The sequence below is a fragment of the Molothrus aeneus genome, chromosome 10, assembly GCF_037042795.1.
Source record: "Molothrus aeneus isolate 106 chromosome 10, BPBGC_Maene_1.0, whole genome shotgun sequence".
In the NCBI taxonomy this organism is placed as follows: Eukaryota; Metazoa; Chordata; class Aves; order Passeriformes; family Icteridae; genus Molothrus; species Molothrus aeneus.
The window spans coordinates 8,415,001-8,436,780 of NC_089655.1; the positions used below are offsets into that span (position 1 = coordinate 8,415,001).

General features: G+C 47.2%; 1 protein-coding gene across 6 annotated transcripts in view; it reads right to left on the reverse strand.

Annotated features, from left to right (window-relative positions):
• The window catches only part of PAX3 (paired box 3), a 73,358-nt gene extending 52,791 nt beyond the window's left edge, over positions 1-20,567 (reverse strand). For 3 of the 6 annotated variants that reach the window (XM_066556590.1, XM_066556591.1, XM_066556593.1), the window contains exons 1-4: positions 20,483-20,567; positions 19,435-19,670; positions 17,922-18,051; positions 17,128-17,262 (exon numbers count right to left, since the gene is read on the reverse strand). In XM_066556590.1, coding sequence (XP_066412687.1) covers positions 17,128-17,262; positions 17,922-18,051; positions 19,435-19,670; positions 20,483-20,567 — 586 coding nt within the window. The remainder of the gene's footprint in view (positions 1-17,127; positions 17,263-17,921; positions 18,052-19,434; positions 19,671-20,482) is intronic. The other 3 variants (XM_066556595.1, XM_066556592.1, XM_066556594.1) reach the window with 3 other exon arrangements.
• Positions 20,568-21,780: the final 1,213 nt, after the last annotated feature.

Sequence of the window (21,780 nt, forward strand, 5' to 3'; positions counted from 1 at the left end):
AGATTTTGTTGGTTTACTCTTTGTAACCCATCAAAATAAACAAAAGGAAATTAAAAATTGTTCTTTTACTAAAATTCGAATCAGGGATACACAGCAACTACAGAAATATACAGGAAAAAGGAGAGAATGGCTGAATCTACATGGACTGAAGCTGATGCTGAGCTCCTTACCCAGCTCTCCTCCCCATGCAACAAGGGCAGAGACAGATAAATGCCCAAACATATCCTGAATATTTGTGTAACAGAAACTTGTTAGACAAATTGTCAAGTTTGTATTCTATTTTGATATCTTTAGAGATTCATTCTACAAGTGCCTGTGGCACTCCATGACTGATGAACATCTGATGAAAAGTGGCAGCAAAATAAGAATCACTCCTGGTCCTTAACTTTCCCTATCTCAATCTTTAGCAAACAGAGACTGCTTTAAATTTGGAGAAGGAATAGAGTAAAAATAACACCCTGAATTTATCTAGAATTTTTCCACCAGGGAAGTCAAAGGACATTTATTATTTTATAAAAACAAGCACTTTGGAGATGGGACTACAGAGACATTATCATGGTCAAAAATGTTCCATTTACATTGCAAGAGTCTAGAATTGTTTCAGGAAAGCAGGTACCAAATTCTTTAATTTCCCAAATATGTTTAAGGTCTCTAGAGCTGATGCAAAACAAGGACTATTACCTGATTTCTACTAATGGTCTAAGACTGTCAGCCCACAACACAACAAAAATCCAAAATGCTCCTCTTTCCCTTACTTTTGAAAAACTAAAATCAGCTGACAACACTCCACCAAATTCAATTCTATTGTCCCGGTTTTAGCTCTAAATCCTATTTATTCTTTCACCCTTTTCCTGAAATGGAAGATAAAATTCAATGTATGTGAATGTTCATATACTTGATTTTCAGGGAGTTAGATAGCATTGGGTTATGCTGAAAGTAAAAAAAAAAAAAAAAACAAAACAAAACCCAAAAAATATCGGTTGCAGGATTGCACATTTTGAAATTTATTACAAAGTATCATTGTTTCAAATGACCATTTTTCACAACTGCATGTCTTCCTTGTGTGAAACACCCCTTTGCTTTGCTAAATGAAATTTTCTCAGCAGTGAAGCTGAACTCATCTGAATCATTAATGCAGTGGGAACCCATCTTTTTTTCACTTAAAGAATTTTTTCTCAGTATGTGTGCAAAGACTTATACAGAAAATTTAAGCCAGCCAACACTAATCTGGCTTTTCTGCCACCTTCCACTGCTGGCTTCAAAGCAGCTCATAGACTGTGTCTAGATAAGTCATGCAATGCACTCCTAGAGACTATCACAACTGCTGCTGCTGCTGTGGGTAAATCATTTATTTTGAACCCAACCTTCAGAGAAACCCCATTTCCTTCAAACAGCCTGACTGAAGCCAAGGATGCCTGAGCACGTAGGGCAGGCTCGAGCCAAGAGACAGAGCATGCAACAGAGATCTTCCACATCATCCCAAAGACTTATTTTCCATTCTTGCAGCCATCAACTCAAACACACCATGAAACAGTTACTGGAACACAGCATTGCCAGCTTGCTCATAATTACTGGTTCTTCTTCCCTGCCTAATGCATAGCTAAATGAATGAGGGCTGTCATGGAAAGGGACTCAAATGTTAAGTCTGGCAGAGCTGGATGATCAGCATAGTAACACAGAGAAGGCACACAAAAACCCCAGAGCCTCATCTTTGCAGCAGTGAAGTCCCAGATCCAGGCTTGCACCACAAACACTTTGAGAACATCCTACGTGGCCCTTCCCTGAACCTCAGGAATACTGCTGCAAATGTCCTGAGAAAGAACAGCCAGCACTCTGCTCCTACAGCTTGGCTTGGCCCCTGGCTCTGTGGCAGCACATGTGGCACCCAGGGATGCTCACACACTGCTCATGGCCATGGGCTGGCAGAGGGGTCACCCACTCACCTGGGCAAGCATTTTTCAGATATTGGAGACAAGATGCTGCAGGGTTTCCTTTGTAACCGAAGGGGCCTGGCCTTCCCTACCCCACCCCCCAAAAATGTGAATAGCACTGTGTGCATCAGCAGGAGCATCAGCCCTTTTGGGCTTGCAGTACAGACTGCTCTGCTTTGTGCTCCTGGGAACTCAAAAAAGCTGCTTCCTCCATCAGACAGCCTCTGGTTTCCCTGTTGTGTCTGCCTTTAACAAAGACTGATGTGACACACACAGTCTTCTAAAGTAGTGCCTCTAAGCACAGCCTCATAGGTAACACTAAAACTGCTCCTTAAACCCATTTTAAAACGAGATAAATCTCTCTAGACTGCAATATTGAACATAAATAAATTTCCAACCAAAATAAAGTATTTTAAAATTCATAAAATGAAATTATTAGGACAAGTTAAAGAGATTTCTCTGGATGCTATTTGGAGTTTCTCTTTCCTATATTGGAGAAGCATCTCCTTTACCAACCCTGACCTCTCCATAGAGAGACACACAAGACATGTCTCCATGTCTTCTTGCAGACATGAAGTTTAGTTGCTGTTTTAATGCACAGCAGTTATACCCTTGGACCACTTCTATTAAAACACACTGAGGCTGTTTTTTCCACCTTAAAAGCAAATTACAGTGTATCAATAATGAGTGTTTTTGGAGACAGAGAAATGGATCATCTTCCCCCTCCATCTGGCATGGTGCCTTTCCAGCAAGGCAGAAGTGGAATTTGAGACCTCTTTATGAATAAGCAATAAAAGACTCATGAAATGGGATGGTTTAGCAACTTCCAAAAAGGCAAATCTGGAGACAGAGATAGCTGAGGCTGGGTACCTCTGTTTGCGCATGATTTATTGCGGGAGGAGAGCTCCAGCTCCCAGCACAAACAGCTCTCCCCATCTTACCTCAAGAAGAACCTGTCAGGAAAAAAAGAGCCTAGCAAGTGTTCACATTAGCCTTTGAAGTTCTTCCTTGGCTGACTGATGCTCATCCATACATAACTGGAAGAAAAGACTTCCATTGTGCAGCTCTTTACTCCAAGTGCATTATTCTCCAGACAAAAGCTTTCAAGTCTTAACTTTTAAACACACCTCTCTTTAGGGTGCACTGTTTCTAACCCATAAAATCTTTTTCTGTTCTTTAAAAAAAAAAATAGACAGCTTTCTCCCCCTCAGGCAACCTACTCTGCTTGTTAGTTTATTGCAAAAGGATGCCACAGAGCAGCCAGCAACAGAACAGCCAGCTCTGATTCCCAGAAATACAGTATTTTTCTCAGCACTGTCTCCCATGGCTCACCCAGCCCAGCTTTAAATGTGAAATACAGGCATTGTAGGAACTCCCTGGTTTTAGACAAGACTTGGTGAATAATCACCCTACTGAAAACATCTCCAACATCTGGCAACTTGCTGCTATTTGCAGGGTCTGAGCACTGGGTCAGGCAGGGATGCAGGAGCAGGGCAGGGGGTTAAGCAATGAACATGCTCAGCACCTGCTTGCTCTCTGCCTGATTCTAATCAGTATTCTCCTCTCATGCCCAGGAATGCTAGAATTCCTCAGTTTCCTCAGAAAAACTCAAAACTTTTTCTGCCTCAAGGAAAGGAGAGGAGGAGGGGGGGGAAAGAAAAAACAAAGAGAGAGACGGGAAAAAAAACCTTTCTGTTTAGGGTCTGACCAAATTTCTTTAAAGACAATGCAAGTCTCACTATTAAATTCAATAGGCCTTTTTTCAGATTTATGAGCAATCTCACATGCTTGACACTATTAATTAGAGGAATTAGTGGTGCTAAGAAAGAAGAAAAACACACAAAACCAACCTATAAATTTACTGTTTAAGGAATAGACTGTAACAATACAACTTTCCTGGAAATTTTAGAAATCAGTAAAAAATATTTGTTTCGCCAACTCTGGAAATCAAATCTTGCCTTACTGCAAGTTGTACTGCAGTCTTTAGTTTTAAAACTTTTCTTTTTTTAAGACCTGTTGTCAAGTTTAAGCCAGTCTATCAATTGCAACTGGCTCCCCAGTTTTTTGTCTCATAACTTCATGTCCAAGTTGCTGGACTATTTCTCTTTGTCAAGAATAATGCTTATAAAATAAATTACAGACTTCATTTATTGAAAGTTTAAAATCAAATAAAGTAGTTTATCTCTAGTCAGCCTGTGTAACACAAAAATCCCCCCACTGAGAAAGGCATTCTCTTGCATAAGGATGGAAAGTTACAGTTTTAAATTATAAATACTGGTAATGTACAACAAAAGAATGCTTAAAGCATGATTGTTGTCTCCTTTTTTCTGCTCAGTACATGTTTCTGTTTTAACAAATACAATAGTAAAAAATAAATATAATTTTAAAAGAAGAAAAAAGTTTTAACAGTTATCCAGGAAATATACATTTTTAGTATATGCAAGAGCAGTTGTAGAAGAGAAATCAGTGCAAGACCTGCGTGCCCAGTCACAACCACATAAATTTCAAGCATTGAATGCTTGCTTAGAACCAATGATTATTCATACATATTATTGAATAGATTTTTCACACCACATATTTAAGAGAATTGCAGGGTATTCATGGGAGACTCAGCAAAACCAGCAAAAAATATGTATCAATTCCTGCTGTACTCCAGTAAATACATGGTGGCTCAGAGCCTCAGTGTAAATTGAGGTAACACCTCCAGATTCTTGGACTTAATCCCAGCCCACACTAGCTACTGATCTGCTTCAGCTTTAGAAAATAGTAATAAAACTACTAAAAATAAAGGTGCAGAGTGTTTACCACTTCACCAAAGCACACCCCTGCTACTCTGTGCATCTGGTGAGTTAAGTGGTTCATACCATGGGCCACTGGACCAGAAGGGACCCAATGTCCCCTCTACAAACAACCCCTGGTGTTCCCCAACTCTGCAAACCCCAAAGTTGAAAGCCCAACTGCTCTTCCAAGGACAGGCTGCAATCCTCTCTAGCCACAAACATTCATTCTAAAGTATCATTCCTTCTGGATTTGCAGTTTCAGCAGATGAATGATGACAGCTGAACCTATGGAACACTTTTGATTCCTGGACACCAGACATTTGGAAATACCATTGAGGGAGGAAAATATCATTGGTCCCATTTCTTAAAAAAAAAAATGCAAACCAAAACACAAAAAAAAAATCACAAAAAGAAAAAAACCACCACAGATACAAGGAGAAAATTTAACCACAGAGGAGCAAGAGATCAGTAAGAGGGAAGGGAAGGAGAAGCAAGCAGTCCTATCTCAGCTGGCTCCAGGCACAAGCAATGCAGAAAGTCACTACAAGAAACACAAAGCAAATTCCAATTCCAACCAGTTCTCCCTCAAACTAAAGCCAACTCTTCCAGCACCAATTTTGCTATAACCACATTTTTGTTGTTTGTTTGTATAGGGGTATCACTTACTTATAAACACATTAGTCACTAAGATCACTCCTTACTACTCAAAAGGGGTATTAAAAAAGTTCCTTTAGCCCAATTCAGAGACACAGAACCACACTCACCCCAGCCCAGTCAGAAGAAAGTCAAAGCCTATGGAAAGATGGGCTGGGCAGCCCCTTTTCTACAGCAGCAAACCAGCAGCAGCTGTGCAAGGGTGGGAGCAAGCCCTTCAGTCCAAATCCCAGGGACCTGAGGCATCCACTGCAACAGCTGAATGCCACCAAGTGCAAAGCACCACCTGCAAAGCACCATTGTGACCCCCCTTGTCTGCACCTCGAGAGCACAACAGTCCTGTGCAAGCTTTAAACCTCACAATAAATATTAAAAAATCACTTGCAAGCCTCCCAGAAGAAAAGGGCAGAGTGAGGAGCTGCCTGGGCTGCAAACAGGGCAGCCCCAGCTCCCACCTGGGCTGGGAGCCAGCCCTGCACCCAGCCCTCAGTTGCAGGGACTCTGCTCACTGCTTCAGCTCACACTCAGAGAGGCACAATGGCTCTTTCAGCCAAAGGATCTGGCCCTGAAAAGGGGCCCAAGGCACCCTAAGGGCACAGCACTGCACAGAAACCCCGAGGCTGAAACAGGAGGAGCAGCACAGAAGTGCATCCAAAGGGGTTCTCCCTTTGCCATCCTGGAAAGCCACTGCTGCTCAGGTCCCCTGTGCTGCCAGCAGCCAAGCATTCAGCACCAGCTGCTTATTTCTTTAATAGGGGTCACTTTTCTGCATGGTAGTACCCAAGAATAGGAACAGGTGAGTCCCCCCTACACTTTCATCACCTGGAGGATCTTTTTTTCCCCCTCATAACATTTTTCTAGGGTGGTTTATTTATAACTATCATTACCAGGATTCAGATACTAGCTATAGTTATGATTTTTTTAATATTCATTTTAAGTTTCTGTCTCTGATTTAGTCTTTCAGGACTGAAAATTCTGTTTCTGATATCAGATTAACAGAAGGATTTATGTCATCAATCATCACTCCATCTTTTCGACTGCCAATACAGGAGAAGCACAGTAACATTGAATTCTGATTTAAGTTCTTCCTTGGCTAAGTGGCCTCATACAGCCTGGGGACCAACCCTCTTTACACCCATCCTAGTATAAGATTTGACAACCATTCAAATTACATGGTGTCCTTCCAAATATTTCATTTGTTGTGTTGACTGGGACCAAGGACAGGAATGTTGCATATGGGGACAGAGTGTGCCTCCCCTCTTGATACCCTTCAGCCAGGGAGGAGCCAGAAATCAGAGGGAGCAGCACTGCCTCCCACTCTGCCAGGACTGGTGGAGCAGATTGGTTACAGAGCTCCTTACAGCAGAGAGCTGGGGGGGTTGTTTGGTTTTTTTTTTTGCTAAATCATATGTTAGAAAAATTAAGTGCCATTCTCTAAAGCAGCTTTTTTTAATTTGCTCTGCTTGCAACATTTTAACTACACTTACTGGCTATGTTAGGTCTTTACCAGCAAAAATAGATGTTTAGCACTCTAAGGACTGCTAAGTCTGAGAAAGTGAAGGTATTCCCTCAAATCTGGAATGTGATTAAACTTTCATGCAGGGCCAAATTCAATGCTAAATAACCTGCACAACTCTGCTGAGAGCACAGGACTGGTCTGATGTAAATGCCAATACCATTTGGTCCCAAGAAACTTTTAAAACATAGAGATGAAAATAACAAAAAGCCTGAAAATATATCTGCTGTATGCAGCCATTTTGCATTCTCACCAGGACATGTGAGCATCCTGAGACCTTGCAAAGCTTCTGGCTGCTTCAGCCCCTGCCCCAGTGCACACACATGCAGCTCACACCAGTCTCAGAGCTGTTCAGAAGAGGTGGACAAGCAGCTAGCTTTAAGGGGTTTTCAAAAGACAACACTGTATTTGTTGGAAAACAAGTTGTGGGTACTAAAGCAACAGGGGTTTGTGTGGTTTTCTATGCAGCTGCCAAATATTCGAGCATTTTTGCTTGAGCCTGTTGATTTAAAAGAGAGCAGGTCAAATCAACTGTGCTAAAGCAGGGATGAACCCACAGGGCTTTTTCCTAACTGTGACATCTATTGTATAATCTTCTAAATAGATTCCTGAATGTTTTCTTCTATTATTTTCCAGTTCCACAGACAAAGAACACAGTGAAGTCATATACCATACAGGGAATAGCCACCACACACAGCAAGGGAGGTACACACGATGCCTTTCTCTGCACCACATGTGTTAAAATTCTACAGAAAAAACTTTGTAGATCTTCACCTATAACATCACACCATAAAGATTGGATGACTGCTGACTTAAACCAACACTCCTTAGCTAGCAGTTGTTTAGAAGAATCTCTTCTTCCATGCAAATACTGATAATTTAATTCAGCGTTCGCTCACACAACAGCATCAGTTCACCATCTGCAGTGGAGTTACTTGATTTATCCCTTGGTAAATGGAATTCCAGAGATTTTTATTTTTTTTCAAAATCTGTACTTTTCAGGATTTCATTGGGAAACAGTGTATTTCACTTCCCATTTTCTTCATTTTCTTTAGCTGAATAATTTCCACTTCCTTTTGTTTTTTTTAAAACACCTTCCTTCTGAAAAGGACTTATTTTGCTGTTTGTGAAACCAGCTGAGTCCTGACTTCCAGCTAGATCTGTGCGAGCTTTTTCTCAGCACTCAGCCTGACAGGAGGGGCTGGGTAGGTGTCAGAGTATTTACTGGGGCACACATCCTCCCACCCCACGCTCTGACCCTTCAGCACTTCACACCAGATCAAACAGCCAGCCCTGAGGTCAAAATGAAAAGGAAGTCCTGCCACACCATCTTCAGTAAAAACGGATTTTCTGTGGAAACATTCCCTGCTACTCTGTTAGCCTGGTTTCTGTAAAGCCTGTCTGCACTCATCTCCATCCTCCCTGGGACAGTTAAAAACAGAGATGAAAACCAATTTTAAGTACAATTTGGTTACACTGAGCATGGCTGGTGCTACTGCCTCACAGGGGGTAGATGGGTTACATTTTTAACAAAGTGCAGGGTGATTTTGCCAAAAGAGCTGTGGTTGCTATTGCTTTTCCAGGCTAGTACGTGGAAGAGATTCTGGTTATATTGGCATGAACAGTCCTGCTCATTTAAGCAAGGTGAATAAGATTTGACAGGGGCTGAATAAGCTGTCTGCTTGCAGAATTGTCAGCCACAGACAGTTTATTCCTCATACAATTCAAAGCACAGCCATCTATGTGACAATATATCTGATAAAGAAATTACTGCGTAGTCATTTTTAGATCAGACATCCAACATGAGGCATATCATAAATATAAAAATCCTTAAGACTGGTCCTTATATGGGCTTGTGCATGATATAAACATTGATTGTGTTTGCCAGAAAGTCTATAACCAGGCAAAAATCTGTTAAAAAAAATCAGAAGGTAGCATGGGTATCACTGTGTTCACCACAGCTCTCTATGGAAACAAAAAAGATGAGTTCACAGACTTTGTGAGGAAATTTGTATCTAAAATGCTTTCAAAGAGTGGTAGCTCTTACCCTGAGACAAAATGTCTCCTAAAGTAGCTGAGCACTTGCAAAGCATGCATGGACTGATATTTTAATCAGCGGTAACCAGACAGAATGGAAACAGAATGTATTTAAGAAAAGGAATGAGAAAATGATTAAAAATTTTGTCTTATCCTTTGCTATTTTTCATAACAGCAGAGGAGACCCACCCACCCACCTAAAAATGCAACACCAGGAGAGGCTTCCTGGTTTTACCAGGCTTCTTACTACTGTTTGTGAGGCTAAATTCACAAACTGTGTCTGGTGGGCGCAATGGGACCTGGATCTAACACTCCCATACCTCACAATTCAGATGAAAACTCGTGTCATAATAACAAGAAAACACATCCAGATTGCACAGCCTCTTCTACTGAGGATGTGGTGGGATACATTTTACTGTCTCTGAAATAAATATAGCTTTCTGCCATGCACAAGGAACTGATTGTTCTCAAGGACTCTTGCTTGTTTTTCTGCGCAGCCTCGTCAATCCAACTTCCCTTTTTTTGGGAGAAGGCACAGCACAACTATTCTAGCTGAGGCAAGTAGGGGCCATAAAATACAAACTGAAGAAAATGACCAAACAAATGTTGCAAGCTTGTTTGTGTCCCCTATATTCTGAGAGCCCAGTCTGGAGAATGGGCTGGCTTCTCGAGCTCCCTTTCTTTTATTGGCAGCCCTGGATTATTTATCTCCTGTGTGATTTGGTATACAAAGATAACTTTTTTTTCCCCTTTAGGCTACACTCATCAAAAAGATTACATGCAATAAAAATAGTTTTAGTAAAATTCAGTTAAGTACATTGTATTTTACCTGCTACAATAGTAACATTTCAATGCGCTGTATACTAAAAATAAAGTGATTAAAACAAAATCAAATCCAGTAATGCAAAAGAAAAAAAAAACCAAAAACACAAAACTGTAAAGCATACAGTGTATACATTCAACAGACCATGCAAAATAAGGATTCCATTCAAATTTCACATCTCATTAAAGACAATTTGGCCATTAATCCATACGGGTTTAGGAGCAAAGAAGGATTTTCCAGGACAGATAAACTGAAATGATCCTCCTTTGATCTCCGAGGTTAAGAATCAGCAACAATGGAAGATGAACAACAAGGGGCAGAACCACTGGCCTTTTTATGTGCCACAATGGCATCAGCAAACAACTACTTAATCAATATTTGGCCAGGGACACTGAAAACTTTCTTTTCAAATTTTAATTCCTAGTTGTAAAACAACTGTAGAGCAACCAGCAAGATAAGACATTAAACTGACTGCTTAATTGCCTTTTACTGTCTTACTAGTTATATATGCACATTCTTAATAGTTCGTGAATCTTTATTTACTAGGATGAATAAACGACCTGTCAACAATTACATCAAACTCCCCTAACTAAATAATCTCAGCACATGACACACTTTAATGTGTCCTCAGTGAGTTTTAATTTCATTAGGCTTCACTTTTTTCTAGGCAGAGTGATTTAAACTGAATTAGTTTAACAGCATGGGGCAGGAGTACTCTAGGGCAAGTAAAGTAAAATGCCACATTCACACTAGGCTAAACAAGATCTTGTGGTGAATTACATTACTGTACATCATTTTTATTAGCCAGAAAGCTCAGTGTTCAGGGACCACTTGGAAGTACCCTGCCTTTTTATTTCTATATTTTGTTCTTTCTCTGGCCACATACGTTTGCTACATAGGATTTAAAGTGACATTTACATGGAGAAATTCACATTGACTGGCTTGCTCTGATTTATTGCTTTGTGTTTCACTCAATTTCTTCTTAAATTAACCAGAGAGCACTTTGTAGTTCTGCTTCATTTCCCAATGCAGTTTTATTACACAGCTCTGGGGACTCATGATAATTTATCACTATCAGCTTTATTGGCTTCCCTCTCCTAAACCCTGTTCCAACCCTTATCAATAAGTAAACCCAAATCAAACTAAATGATCCCCAAATAAGTGTTAGATAAAAGTGTTGTATTTGCATGATATTACAGAGAATCACTATTCAAACTCAGACACAGGAAATTATTTGTTTTAAGAATTTTATCGGTATTGGCTATTACTTACAGAATTAATTGGTAATTTGCTTTTTATCTAATTAAAACCTCTGTCTGTCTTCTGATTCCACTGCTTCCTCTGTGTAAACTGAGACACAAAGACCCTTGCTCTCAGTGAGAGTTTTGCCAGAGTTTCACTCGGGATTCAAGTCCCACTCTGTGCAGTGGGTACTTTTTACTGAGAGAATAGAACAAATTTGGGCCCCATTCCTGGCTGGCCCAGCCCACGTGAGCAGCGTTACACACATGAATAGGCCCTTTGAGGGGACTGCTCGGCACAGCCCGTGCAGCATCTGCAGGGCTGGAGAGTGAGCAAACCCCTCTTACATCCCAAACCTGAGCATTTCCCCCAGAGCTGCAGTTCCTCAGCACACTACAGAGCTGGTGCCAAGAAAAGCCTGATGTCTGCTAGGGTAAATTCCTACTGACATTACAGATCCTGCAATCACGGGAGAATCTGGAAACCAAATACATAAATCACACTCTCAGAGGAAGTCCTAGCCACACCGAAGTCAACCAAGTGTTTGTTGCCTCTCCCTTTCTGGAACGACACCCTTTTAGTCTAATAGATGAAGATCTTCAAAGCAACCAAATAAGGTGCTAACTCGGGTACAAATTCAAGTTAATTGACTGCTGTGTGTGAAGCAATCCTGACATTTGCTGAAATAACATTCAGCTTTGTTCTAGATATACGCAATTAGAAAAACTGGAAAGGATGCCCACAGCAATTCTGCTTGAACAGGCGCTGACTCCTAAGTTGAAGAAAGCGTCCCTCAGATGGCAAAACGTTCAAAGCCACTAATAAAATCATGATTTCAAGCCAAGGATATGATGTGTACATATATTACTTCAGAGAGTCGCTTCTAGATTAACACCCTTTCTTCCCACAGCTGGAAATATTACTGGTGCTTTTGTCAGACGATTAGCCTGCAGTTAGTCTGACAATTAGCTCTGTCCTCAAAATCCCCACTTCAGGACAGGAGGGAATGGGCTGCCCCCGGCAGCTCTGGAAGAGCAAACTCCACTTTGAAGTCACCCTGAAGTCAAACATTTAGCACCTTTCTAAAAATGTTCAGCATGCTGGGACATCACACTCTCACTTGATGGTGAGGTCTTTATTCACTGCTAAAGTCATCAGTTATTATTATTATTATTATTATTATTATTATTATTATTATTATTATTATTATTATTATTATTATTATTATTAATTTCTTCAGAATAATTATTTTGAAGAAGAAGCCTGGCCCAGAGCCCCACAGTGATGATGGGTCAGACAGAAGAAACAAAGCTGTGTTGGGTTTGCATGGAATCACCTGGACCAATTTGCACCTGTGCAACACCTGGCTTTTCTGCCTAGGCCTGGACTCTCACTATTAAGATATGAGGAAAGAGAAGGGGAAAAAGACAGACAGAAAATATAGTTGGCACTGTCTCCCTTCAGCCAAATTCTGGACTCACTAGGGAGTTTTTCTTAATTAAGTACTGTTTTCTTGTCAGCTCTGAGAGCCCCAGAAGCAACACTGTTCAAGTGACACAAGTTGATTTTTTAGACCTGCTAGTGACCAAATATATCAAATACTGCATGAAATTTCAGGCTCAACTGCCTGCAGCCACAGCCATCACATCTCACTCAATAAGTGAATCTTTACCATGAACACTGAGCAGGGGAACAAACTGTGCTTCTCAGCCACAACAGAATTTCAAACAGCACCTAAGTGCAGCACCTAAGTGCTCCTCCTACCACTGCACTTTGGGACAGGACACCGGAGAAAAACCAGGACAACCTCTGCAACCCAATTCTAACTCAGCAACTGACTCATCCCATGCTCCAGCCACTAATCCAACAGTCTACTATGCAGAAATGAATGGCTCAAACTGATATCTGGTGCCTCCATGTTAATCTCCCTTAATAAAGTGTCTTTATTAGTTTAGCAATCTAAAAATAACTGGCTGCATGATACTGACCAGCCCTAATCAAAACATCTGCCAGCCCATCTAGCTCGAGCTACCCTTTAGATCATGTGCCACCACTTCAAAGCCTCCTGCATCAAGTCAGTAATTGTAACATTGCATCTAAATATTTAAGCTAGGGGCTGGTAGTCGCGTGTCCCATTTACAGTCAGCATCTGTCCTCTAATTCCATTACAGTACAAAGCAAAAATGTTTCCCAAAACTCACAAACAGGAAAAGCATCACGCAGCTAGAGAGGCAGCAGCAGCTTGAACTTTTGAGCTGCTGAGCAGGGCTTTTGTGCTAAGGTCCTTTTTTTTCCTACCCCCTCAACTCCCCACATACACACACTAAAATAGGGGTGGTGCCGAAATTGTATTAATGTGAGCCTCAGGCACACAGAAAAAAAGAAAAGAGGAAGGGGAGGGAAAGGGGGAAGGGTTTGGTCCAAGATGAAAGTAAGAAGAAAATAAAGGAGGCAATTTAGTCTGCTGTAGCCTGAATTGCTCTCAGTAGAGCCAAGGGTAGAGGCTTGGGATGAGTAGGGCCCTTTTTGGACGGGTGCGCATGACTGGGGGAGGATCCGCCAGGACAGGGCCCGGGGGCCAATTCCGCTGGCTGGGAACAGAGGCCCACTTTGAGGCCAGCAGGGGGGTCCCGGCCCCAGCCCCCTCCCCAGCCCGCTCCCAGCAGCCTGGGGACCAGCTCTGCCCCATCACTGCGGTGCTGAAAGCCGCTGGGTGCTGCCAGAAAACAACAGCTATCTTATGGAGGGGGGAGTTATCGGATTAGTCAGCAAACCATGCTGCACAGAACTGCCCCCAAAGGTACAAGCAAGTCCCTCTTCCGTAGTGGTTATGCTAAAAATAAGCTCTGATGCGCCTCATAAAGGCACAAAACTTTCTGGTGTTCTATATTTATGGCTTGTGCCTTTCAGAAAAAAATTATCACATGTGTAGAAATACAGATATGCTGTTATAGAACTATCAGCCTCCTGATTCACATTCTGACAATTAAGTTTTCTTTAAATATATCCCCAGAATCAGAGTTGAGGGTGACACTGGCAGAAACACTGAAATGCAGCATGTACAGGGCTGCACATGTGGCATCTGTAAACGGTGTGAGAATCACATGTAAGTGTCCAAGAAGAGAGGATGAAACAGAATCACACCAGCCATACAAAAGTTTACCTACACCCATAAATGCGGTGGGAGAGATCCCAATGATTCACTGTTTCTATCACACATTTTTTAAAAATATCACGTTTCCATTTTCTCTAATCCCACTCTGCTGTAAATACTCCCTAAATCTTGAATTAGCTACCATTAAAATTACAACTCTTGTCCTTGTTCTTGGAAAAAATGCCACTCCTTGAGCCACCCAAAGGCCCATGGTGAGGAGGGGATTTCAGGCAGCGCCAGTGAAAGTCCAGCACTAATGTGTGCTCCCGAGCAGAAAAGCCATCATGAACAGCCTCAGCAGTCACTTTCTGACCTATCCCACAGCCTTCCCTGGCACCCAAGCTCCAGGACACACCTCAAGCCCCCAAGAACAGAGCTACAAAAACTCCTCATATTGCACAAAACCCCGCACTTTCTTCCCCTCAGTAACGTAGAGCACTCAGTGCTGAGCTGGCACCGAGGGGTTTGCTGCCCAGCACATGGACACCCTTTGGACATTCTGTAAACAACCCAAGTGTCAGAAGGGTATCTGAGCTGCATTGCCAGCAGGCACCCTCTGCCACAGCAGGCCTTGTAGCCAAGCTGGTGGGTGCTGGCAAATATGATCCTGCAGCATCAAAATCCTTAGGAGCACTGCCAGTTATTTTAGTAACAGACCAGGATTGTTTTTATAGGTGGAGTGAAATCAAAGCTCCTCGGCTGGCCATGGAGTTGAAGCAGAACTTTTTTTTGTTGGTCAGATACAGAAAGTAGTGGTGGGCTTCTTTTATGGTTATTCTTTTCTTGTAATGGTGTCACTGGCGTGCTGTGGCTATAGAATCACACTCCACGCAGGGCACGAGGGTGGCAACAAATGTTTTCTGGAGCAGCAGCGCGCTCGCACTGCAGCATCCCAGCCACTCCAGTAACGAGATTAAGCAACAGCTTGCTAGTCAGGGAGGGGGAGCAGACGCTGCTGTGGGGAAGAGCACACTCTCCCTCACACTGCCAAGCCTTCCCAGCCACTGTCACAGAACAGATGGGATTACCAAAGCTGCCGTTTCCACGGAACTGTCCGATCACGTTCACGCAGCAGAAACCTGCATGCCTAGGGCAGGAGAGGACTACACTACCCCATGTAACCAAGGGGAAAATTGCTACTGATTGAACTCAAAACAAATAAAGTTAGACATTCACATCCACAGAAAGTGAAAGAGAGGGTATGTTGCAGCCTCCTCCTACGACTGTGCTGGGAGGCACGAGCAAGCCACTCTTGCAGCAAGGCATCACCAGCCGCAGTGGCATTCCTGCAAGAATTCTGGGGCTCCCCTGGGCTGGTTGCAGGCAATGCACCCAGACACTGATTTATAATAAATCAGGAGCCCCACTTTAAAGGCAGACAGTCAAAGAACAGGAAGACTGTTTCAAAGAGAAACAGGAGGATGGGTTGTATCGATAACAGCATTTTTTCTCTTGCTTTCTCTATTAACTACTCTTCCATAAAGCAGTGATATTATCAAGGCTTACTTATCTTCTGTTTCTAATCTCTGTCAAGAAATTGAAGAAGGCAGCAAAGCTGGACAACTAGGGCACTGAATTTAGCTATTTTTCCCTTGGTGCACATCCCTCTTGAAAAACCCTCTGTTGAACGAGATGTTGGAGGAAACTCTGGACCCATCATATGAGGGCAAAGAGACCAGGCAATCAAACTGTGCCTTCTACCTTAAAATCTCTGCATGTATGTATTACACATGTATGTAGCAGTAGCATCTTCTGCATGTATGTATTACACACCTCCTTGCAAACACAAACACACAGAAGATGAGGCTTCCCTGAAAGTTTTAATAACAGTTGAAAATGAAGTTTTAGGAGGGTTTAGTGGTTTGTTCTAGCAAAACAAGGACATGTCCTACTGTCAAACAATGGATTTCTGTTGTCCTTGCACAGCACCATGATCCCTTGATGCCTAGAAATGCTATAAACATTTTCTCTCTAAAAACAGCTATTTTTTTCCACGTTTGAGAGTCCATAAAACTGCGTGGAGCATCAGCTATTAGGGGCTCATTGAATAATTCATCCCTCATTGCAAGCCCATAATGTCTTTTCTCAGCCTTTTGTGGGGCTGTTTTCTCTTCTTTTCTCCTTGAATTATAAAAAGGTTGCCTTCTTTTGTTCACATCAAGCTGCTGCTAGCTGAAGCTTTGTCTGTGCAAAGCCAAAGTGTGAGTTTCAATGGACTCCCCCCTCTTTGTTTTCCAAGTTCATCTCCAAGTGTAGATTGTGTATAGAAGGCCTTCTTTGTAAAAGCTGGAAAAGTTGTACAAATGTTTGACCAGCTCATTTGGTACTTTTGTCTCGCCTTCTCCAGCGCCTGTGCATGTGCTGGGCAGCGACTTCCACAGACAGGCGGCCGGGCCGGGCCCTCGCCTGCCCCTGCACCCCGGCCCGGCCGGGAGCCAGGCACGGCTGCGGCGGGAGCAGCAGCTGTCCCCCCGCAGCAGCCCTTCACCTCCGCCTCGTTCAGGGGGCAGCCTCCTCGCAGGCCCGGCCCAAACACCAACACATGCTCTTCCCAGCAGTTTTAAGAGCAGAAAAAGCAAAACATGTGTCTCCTTGCCCTGTTTAGACTGCAGAGACTTGAGGCTCTGCAGGATTTTGCTGCACTGTCCCTTCCATGCAGCTGCAGCCCTTTGCTGGGTTTGGGAGAGGAGCCCCTGCACGGCTGTGGTGAGGGGCTCTGTGGCGGCCCCAACCCTCCCTGGTTCCTGAAAGCCAAACCAGCAGTGCCTCCCATCTTTGTTCCAGCCCCTGCGCCATTCCCGCACACTGCAGGGTCGCTCTGCTGGGGAGTGGGACACGATGGGATGTGGCAGGGCTCACTCGCCCTACACCTCCCGCTGGGCTGGCCCCAGGACAGCCTCTGGGAGACGGGCAGTGACAGCCACCAGCACCCGGGACTGGCATTGGCCGTCGCAAGGCTCCACGGAGAGCAGGGGCAAGCGGGACTTTACCTCTTTCGCTGAGGATGCCATCAATGCTGTGCTTGGCCTTCTTGTCGCCTTCCTCCACCTCTTTCCTTTCCAGCTCAGCCTCCTCTTCCTCGCCTTTCCCAAACTTGCTCCGCAGGATGCGGCTGATGGAGCTCACTTCAGGAGGGAGTGCAGAGCTGTGACCGGCTCGTCCCCAGCAGCCCCCCGCGGCTCTCGGGCCAGCCCGGGAAGCCGAGTCCCCCCTCAGAGCCACTGGCCTGTGTCCCTCGGCCACCGCCAGTCCGGACTTAAGGCAGGCAGCCTGTCACTCCCGTCCCCGCGGGGGTTTCACGGGGCGCCGTCCCGCACCGGACTCCAGCACGGGCACAGCGGCCCCCGGGAATCTTTCTTCCCCCCGAGCCCGCATGGCGGGTGATAAAGACCCCCGGACCCCTCACAAACACTGCTCCGGCTCCTTGTGCCCCCCGGCCCATCCCGCACACACCCCGCCGGCACAGGGAGCTGCTCCCCATCTCCTGCTCCCCATCTCCGCGTCTCCGGCGAGCTCCGAGCCCTCCTGCGGCAGCAGCCCGGAGGGGACGGCGGGGAAGCGCCGGGAGGAGGAGGGGAGGGGGATGCAGTTGCGATTTAATTGAAAACACCCCGCCGAGAGCAGGAATCCTCCCGGGAGGGAGGCACCGCGTGCTAACGCCGGCCGCTCCGTGGGCACCGCTCCGGGGTGCCCGGGGCTCCGATCCCGAGGGGATGGGGCTCACCCGGCTACCGCGCTGCCCCCCCCCGGCCCTCCGGGACACCCCGAACCCCCCGCTCCGTACCTGACGGCACCGAGTTGCGGTCACACACGCCGTCCTTCAGCAGCTTGTCCCGGATCTCCCAGCTGAACATGCCCGCGTTTTCCCGCTTGTATTCCTCTATTTTCTTCTCAACATCCGGCGTCGTCACCTGCTTCAGTAAAGACAAGGCGAGCGGGCACAGTCTGTGGGGCCGGGGGAGCCGGGGCTGCCGCCGCCACAGCCCCGGGGCGCTCGGAGCCGCCCGCGCCGTCGTCAGCGAGAGCCGACACCGGCCCCGCTCAGAAACGCTGATATAAAACACACGAAAGCGGGCAGGGTAAAGAAAGAGGGACACAGAAGGTAATAACGGGCCGCATAAAACGAACACACTCCGTGTTAAACGAAACGTCCCAGAAAATCCTCCGGGGTTACCGGGAAGGTGGGACAGAGTCTTCGGCACGGAAAACCCCGAATTAGGCAGCACCGGCTGCCGTGCGGCCGAGAAAATACCAGGCTGCGACCAGCGGAGGACTCCAGGCAACGAAGCTCCAGGTCAGTAAAGTTTCGGCTGAACAAAGTTTGCAGTTCCGAATAAAATTCAGCGTAATAAAAACGCATAGAAGTTCGAGTACCGGCATTTTTCTTCGGTAGCCTCGTGATTTTAAAATAAATCTAAAAACCAAACAAAAAGAACGATCTCCCGGCTGGCAATAGCCTTACGTTTGAGTAGCACGCTTATAAAAAATTACCTCTACTCCTAACACGGAAAGGAAAAGTTCGGACATGCTTCGCTACTTTAGAAGAATCAAAGAAAGGGGGGGGGGGGAGAATCTAGCAACAACTTCCAATAAAAACTCAAGCCTATACTTCACTTTAGTGGGAAAGAAAAGCTAGAGAAGGAGAAGCCTAATCTTGGAGAAAAAATTTCGTCTCCGTTATTGTTAGCGCAAACTTTTCGGAGGCGTAGCTATAAATACACGCAGCTCTAGAGCAGAGAGAAAAAGTAAACAGAGCAGGAGAAGGAGCAGTAAAGAGACCGACACAAATACAGGTCGTTTTGTTGCGCTTTCAACGAAAGCGGGAGGGTCCGATCCAGCCGTGCTGGGTCAGCTCCAGCACCGGACCGATCGCGTCCCGGTCCGTCCCGCAGCCCCGAGCCCGCCTGCGCTCCTGCGGGGAAAATGAGCGTGGGGCACGCGGGGCTCTGGGAAGTCAAGTGCTCCAAAAAATGCCCTTTTCGCCCTATTTTCATTTGAGTTTTTTTTAAAAATAGAATTTCCTTAACTAAAAGTATTATTATTTCCAAGAACTCCGACAATATTTTCTAAAACATCGGGAAGTTTGAGAGCAACAGGTGGGGACACGGCGGGGGTGCTGCGTCCCATGAGTGTCTGCGCCCACCCTCGGCCTCGCACGGTCCCCCGGCCCTTCCGGGGGCCGCCGTCCCCACTGTAAACCCCGGTGCCGACCCGCCTGGGCCGTGTCCCGGTCGGAACTCGCTCCCCGCCACCGCGACCGGGGTTTGCCCGGTTCCGGGCGGGCGGGAGAGGCTCACCTTGGGCTTGCTGCCGCCGATGGCCCCCGGCCGGATGGAGCCCGTCTCCTGGTACCTGCAGAGAATTTTGGAGACGCAGCCGTGGGACACTCGCAGCTGGCGGGAGATGACACAGGGCCTTATGCCATGGTGGGCCATCTCCACTATCTTGTGCCGGATATGGTTGGGTAAAGGCCTGCCATTGATAAACACTCCTCCGAGCTGATTGACTCTGCCCTGGCCTAGAGGGGTAGAGACTAGAAAAGGAGGGAAGGGAGGCAGGGGGGTAAATGGCGTTAACGTCTCCTTCGGATCCTGCTGCGTCTTTTTATTTTTTGATGTTGTTGTTGCTACTATTTTTTGTCTTTGCTTTTCTATAAAGCAACTCACCCCCGCCCGCCCCGCCGCGCACCCGGGGCCCGCAGCTCCCGGGGCGACCCCGCCGCCGGCCCGGCGGGCAGGGCAGGGAGGCGGCCGCGGACTTCACCTGTTGCACTCAGCCGGAGCCGGCTTCCAGAGCCCGCCTGACTCCGGCGGAGAAAGGGGAAGCGCTGCGGGAAGGCCGCAGTGTCCCCGGGAGCGGCGGTGGGAGCCGCGGCCGCCGCCCGTCCTGCGTCGGGCACGGGCCTGGCAGTGCCGGCCCCGCGGGGCCCTCACACCGCCGCTGCCTTCAGAGCGGCCACTCGCAGCGGCCCGACCCACGGCTCTCAACTTCCTTTCGATTCGCATTGCTTTTACCCGAATTTAATTTTTTTCCTAACTTTTCCCCAACTTTGGGCTCCCCAAACCACCCCCCTTCACTCCACTAAGAGAACCGGGGCCGGCTGTGCTGCCGACCTCCCGCTCGCGGGCCGGGCTGCTCGGGGGTGCGAGGCCGGAGCTGCAGCGGTCCGAGCCGTGCCCGTCCTGGGACAAGCCCTGCTCTGACAGCCCAGGGGGAAGCCGGGCGGCTGTCCTGGAGGACTCCGTGCACCGGTTCTAGCGGGCCGGGGGGGCCGCTTTGTTCCGGCGTCCCGGCACGGAACGATTATCCCTTTCCCGACCGGGAGCGGCACAGGCGCGGCCTTACCTTCCAGCGGGAACCCGCTGCGGGGATAGTTCTGCCCGGCCCCGGGGCGCATCATCCTGGGGACAGCTCCGGCCAGAGTTGTCATCGCAGCGGCAGCGGCCGGCAGGGTTATATCCAGGTGAGGGCTGATCTAGGGGAGACCCGCGCTGTCAGCGGGCCCCGCCGAATCAGGAGCGGTCCCGGAGGGGGTGGGGGATGCCGCCGAGGGGCGGGGAGGAGGCAGCTCCGCCGCTGCCCCTTTGTCAGTGACCCGCGCTGCCCCGCACCGGGAGGGCAGGGGCCGGGCCGGAGCCCCGCCGGGCTGGGCGCGGGGAGGGCGGGCGGCCGCGGGGCGGGGGGCGGCGGCGGTGTCCCCGGTGCGGCGGGGAGCGGCGGCCGCGGGGCCGGGAGCATTTATCGGCTCCGTGCCCGGCGCGGCTCGGCGGCGGCGCCGCCGCGATTGGCCACCGCCGTCCGGCCCGGCCGCGCCGCCCCTGCTGATTGGGCGAGCGGCGGCTCTCGCCCATCGGCCCGGCCGGCGCGACGGCGGCGCGGCCCGACCGGCACCGGCACCGGCACCGGCACCGCGCGGCTCGGCTCGGCTCGGCTCGGCACGGCACGGCAGGACACGGCCCCGCGCTGACCCCGCGGGCAGAGCCGCGCTGGACCCTTTCCCCGCAAGCGGAAGGCGGCCGGGGATGGGGATCTATTCGGTACCCCGACGGCCTCCCCAGCCCCGGGAGAGAAGCACCAACCGGGCCGGCCCGGACATCGCACCCCTCAGGACCTCGTGTCACTGCGGGACTCCGCGGGACAGCACCCGCCTGGCTGCCACGAAGCCTTTTGTCTCCTGGCTCCACTCCCCGAGCATCAGCGGCGGGGTGGGGGCAACAACATTTTTAATTTTAAAGAAAAAAATGCTCCTTTATTCTTTCCTTTTTCTTATTTACTTTGAACCGAAATCTCCCTCCGTCCAGAAGAAACATCTCTGGAACAAATGGTGCTCACTGTTTGGAGAGGAAGAGCTGCCAGTGAGATCTCCGTGGGGATGTCTGCGTTTAAAAACCGATGGGACAAGGGTGTCCCTGCGTTTCACGCGTGTGCGTGAGCGTTTATATGTGCATGGGTGCGAGGCGGTGCATGTTAAAGTCTTACTAACAAGCGTTTGTTCCCAGGAATTTATTGTAGTATTCAAACTAAACTGCTGGAAAAATAAAAGAGGTAAAGTCTGCCTCGGAGCTGGAGTGCCCACAGCAGGATATGACGCCAGGAGTGTTGTAAAGACTGTCTGTCCTTAGAGAAGGTACCATTGTGCACGG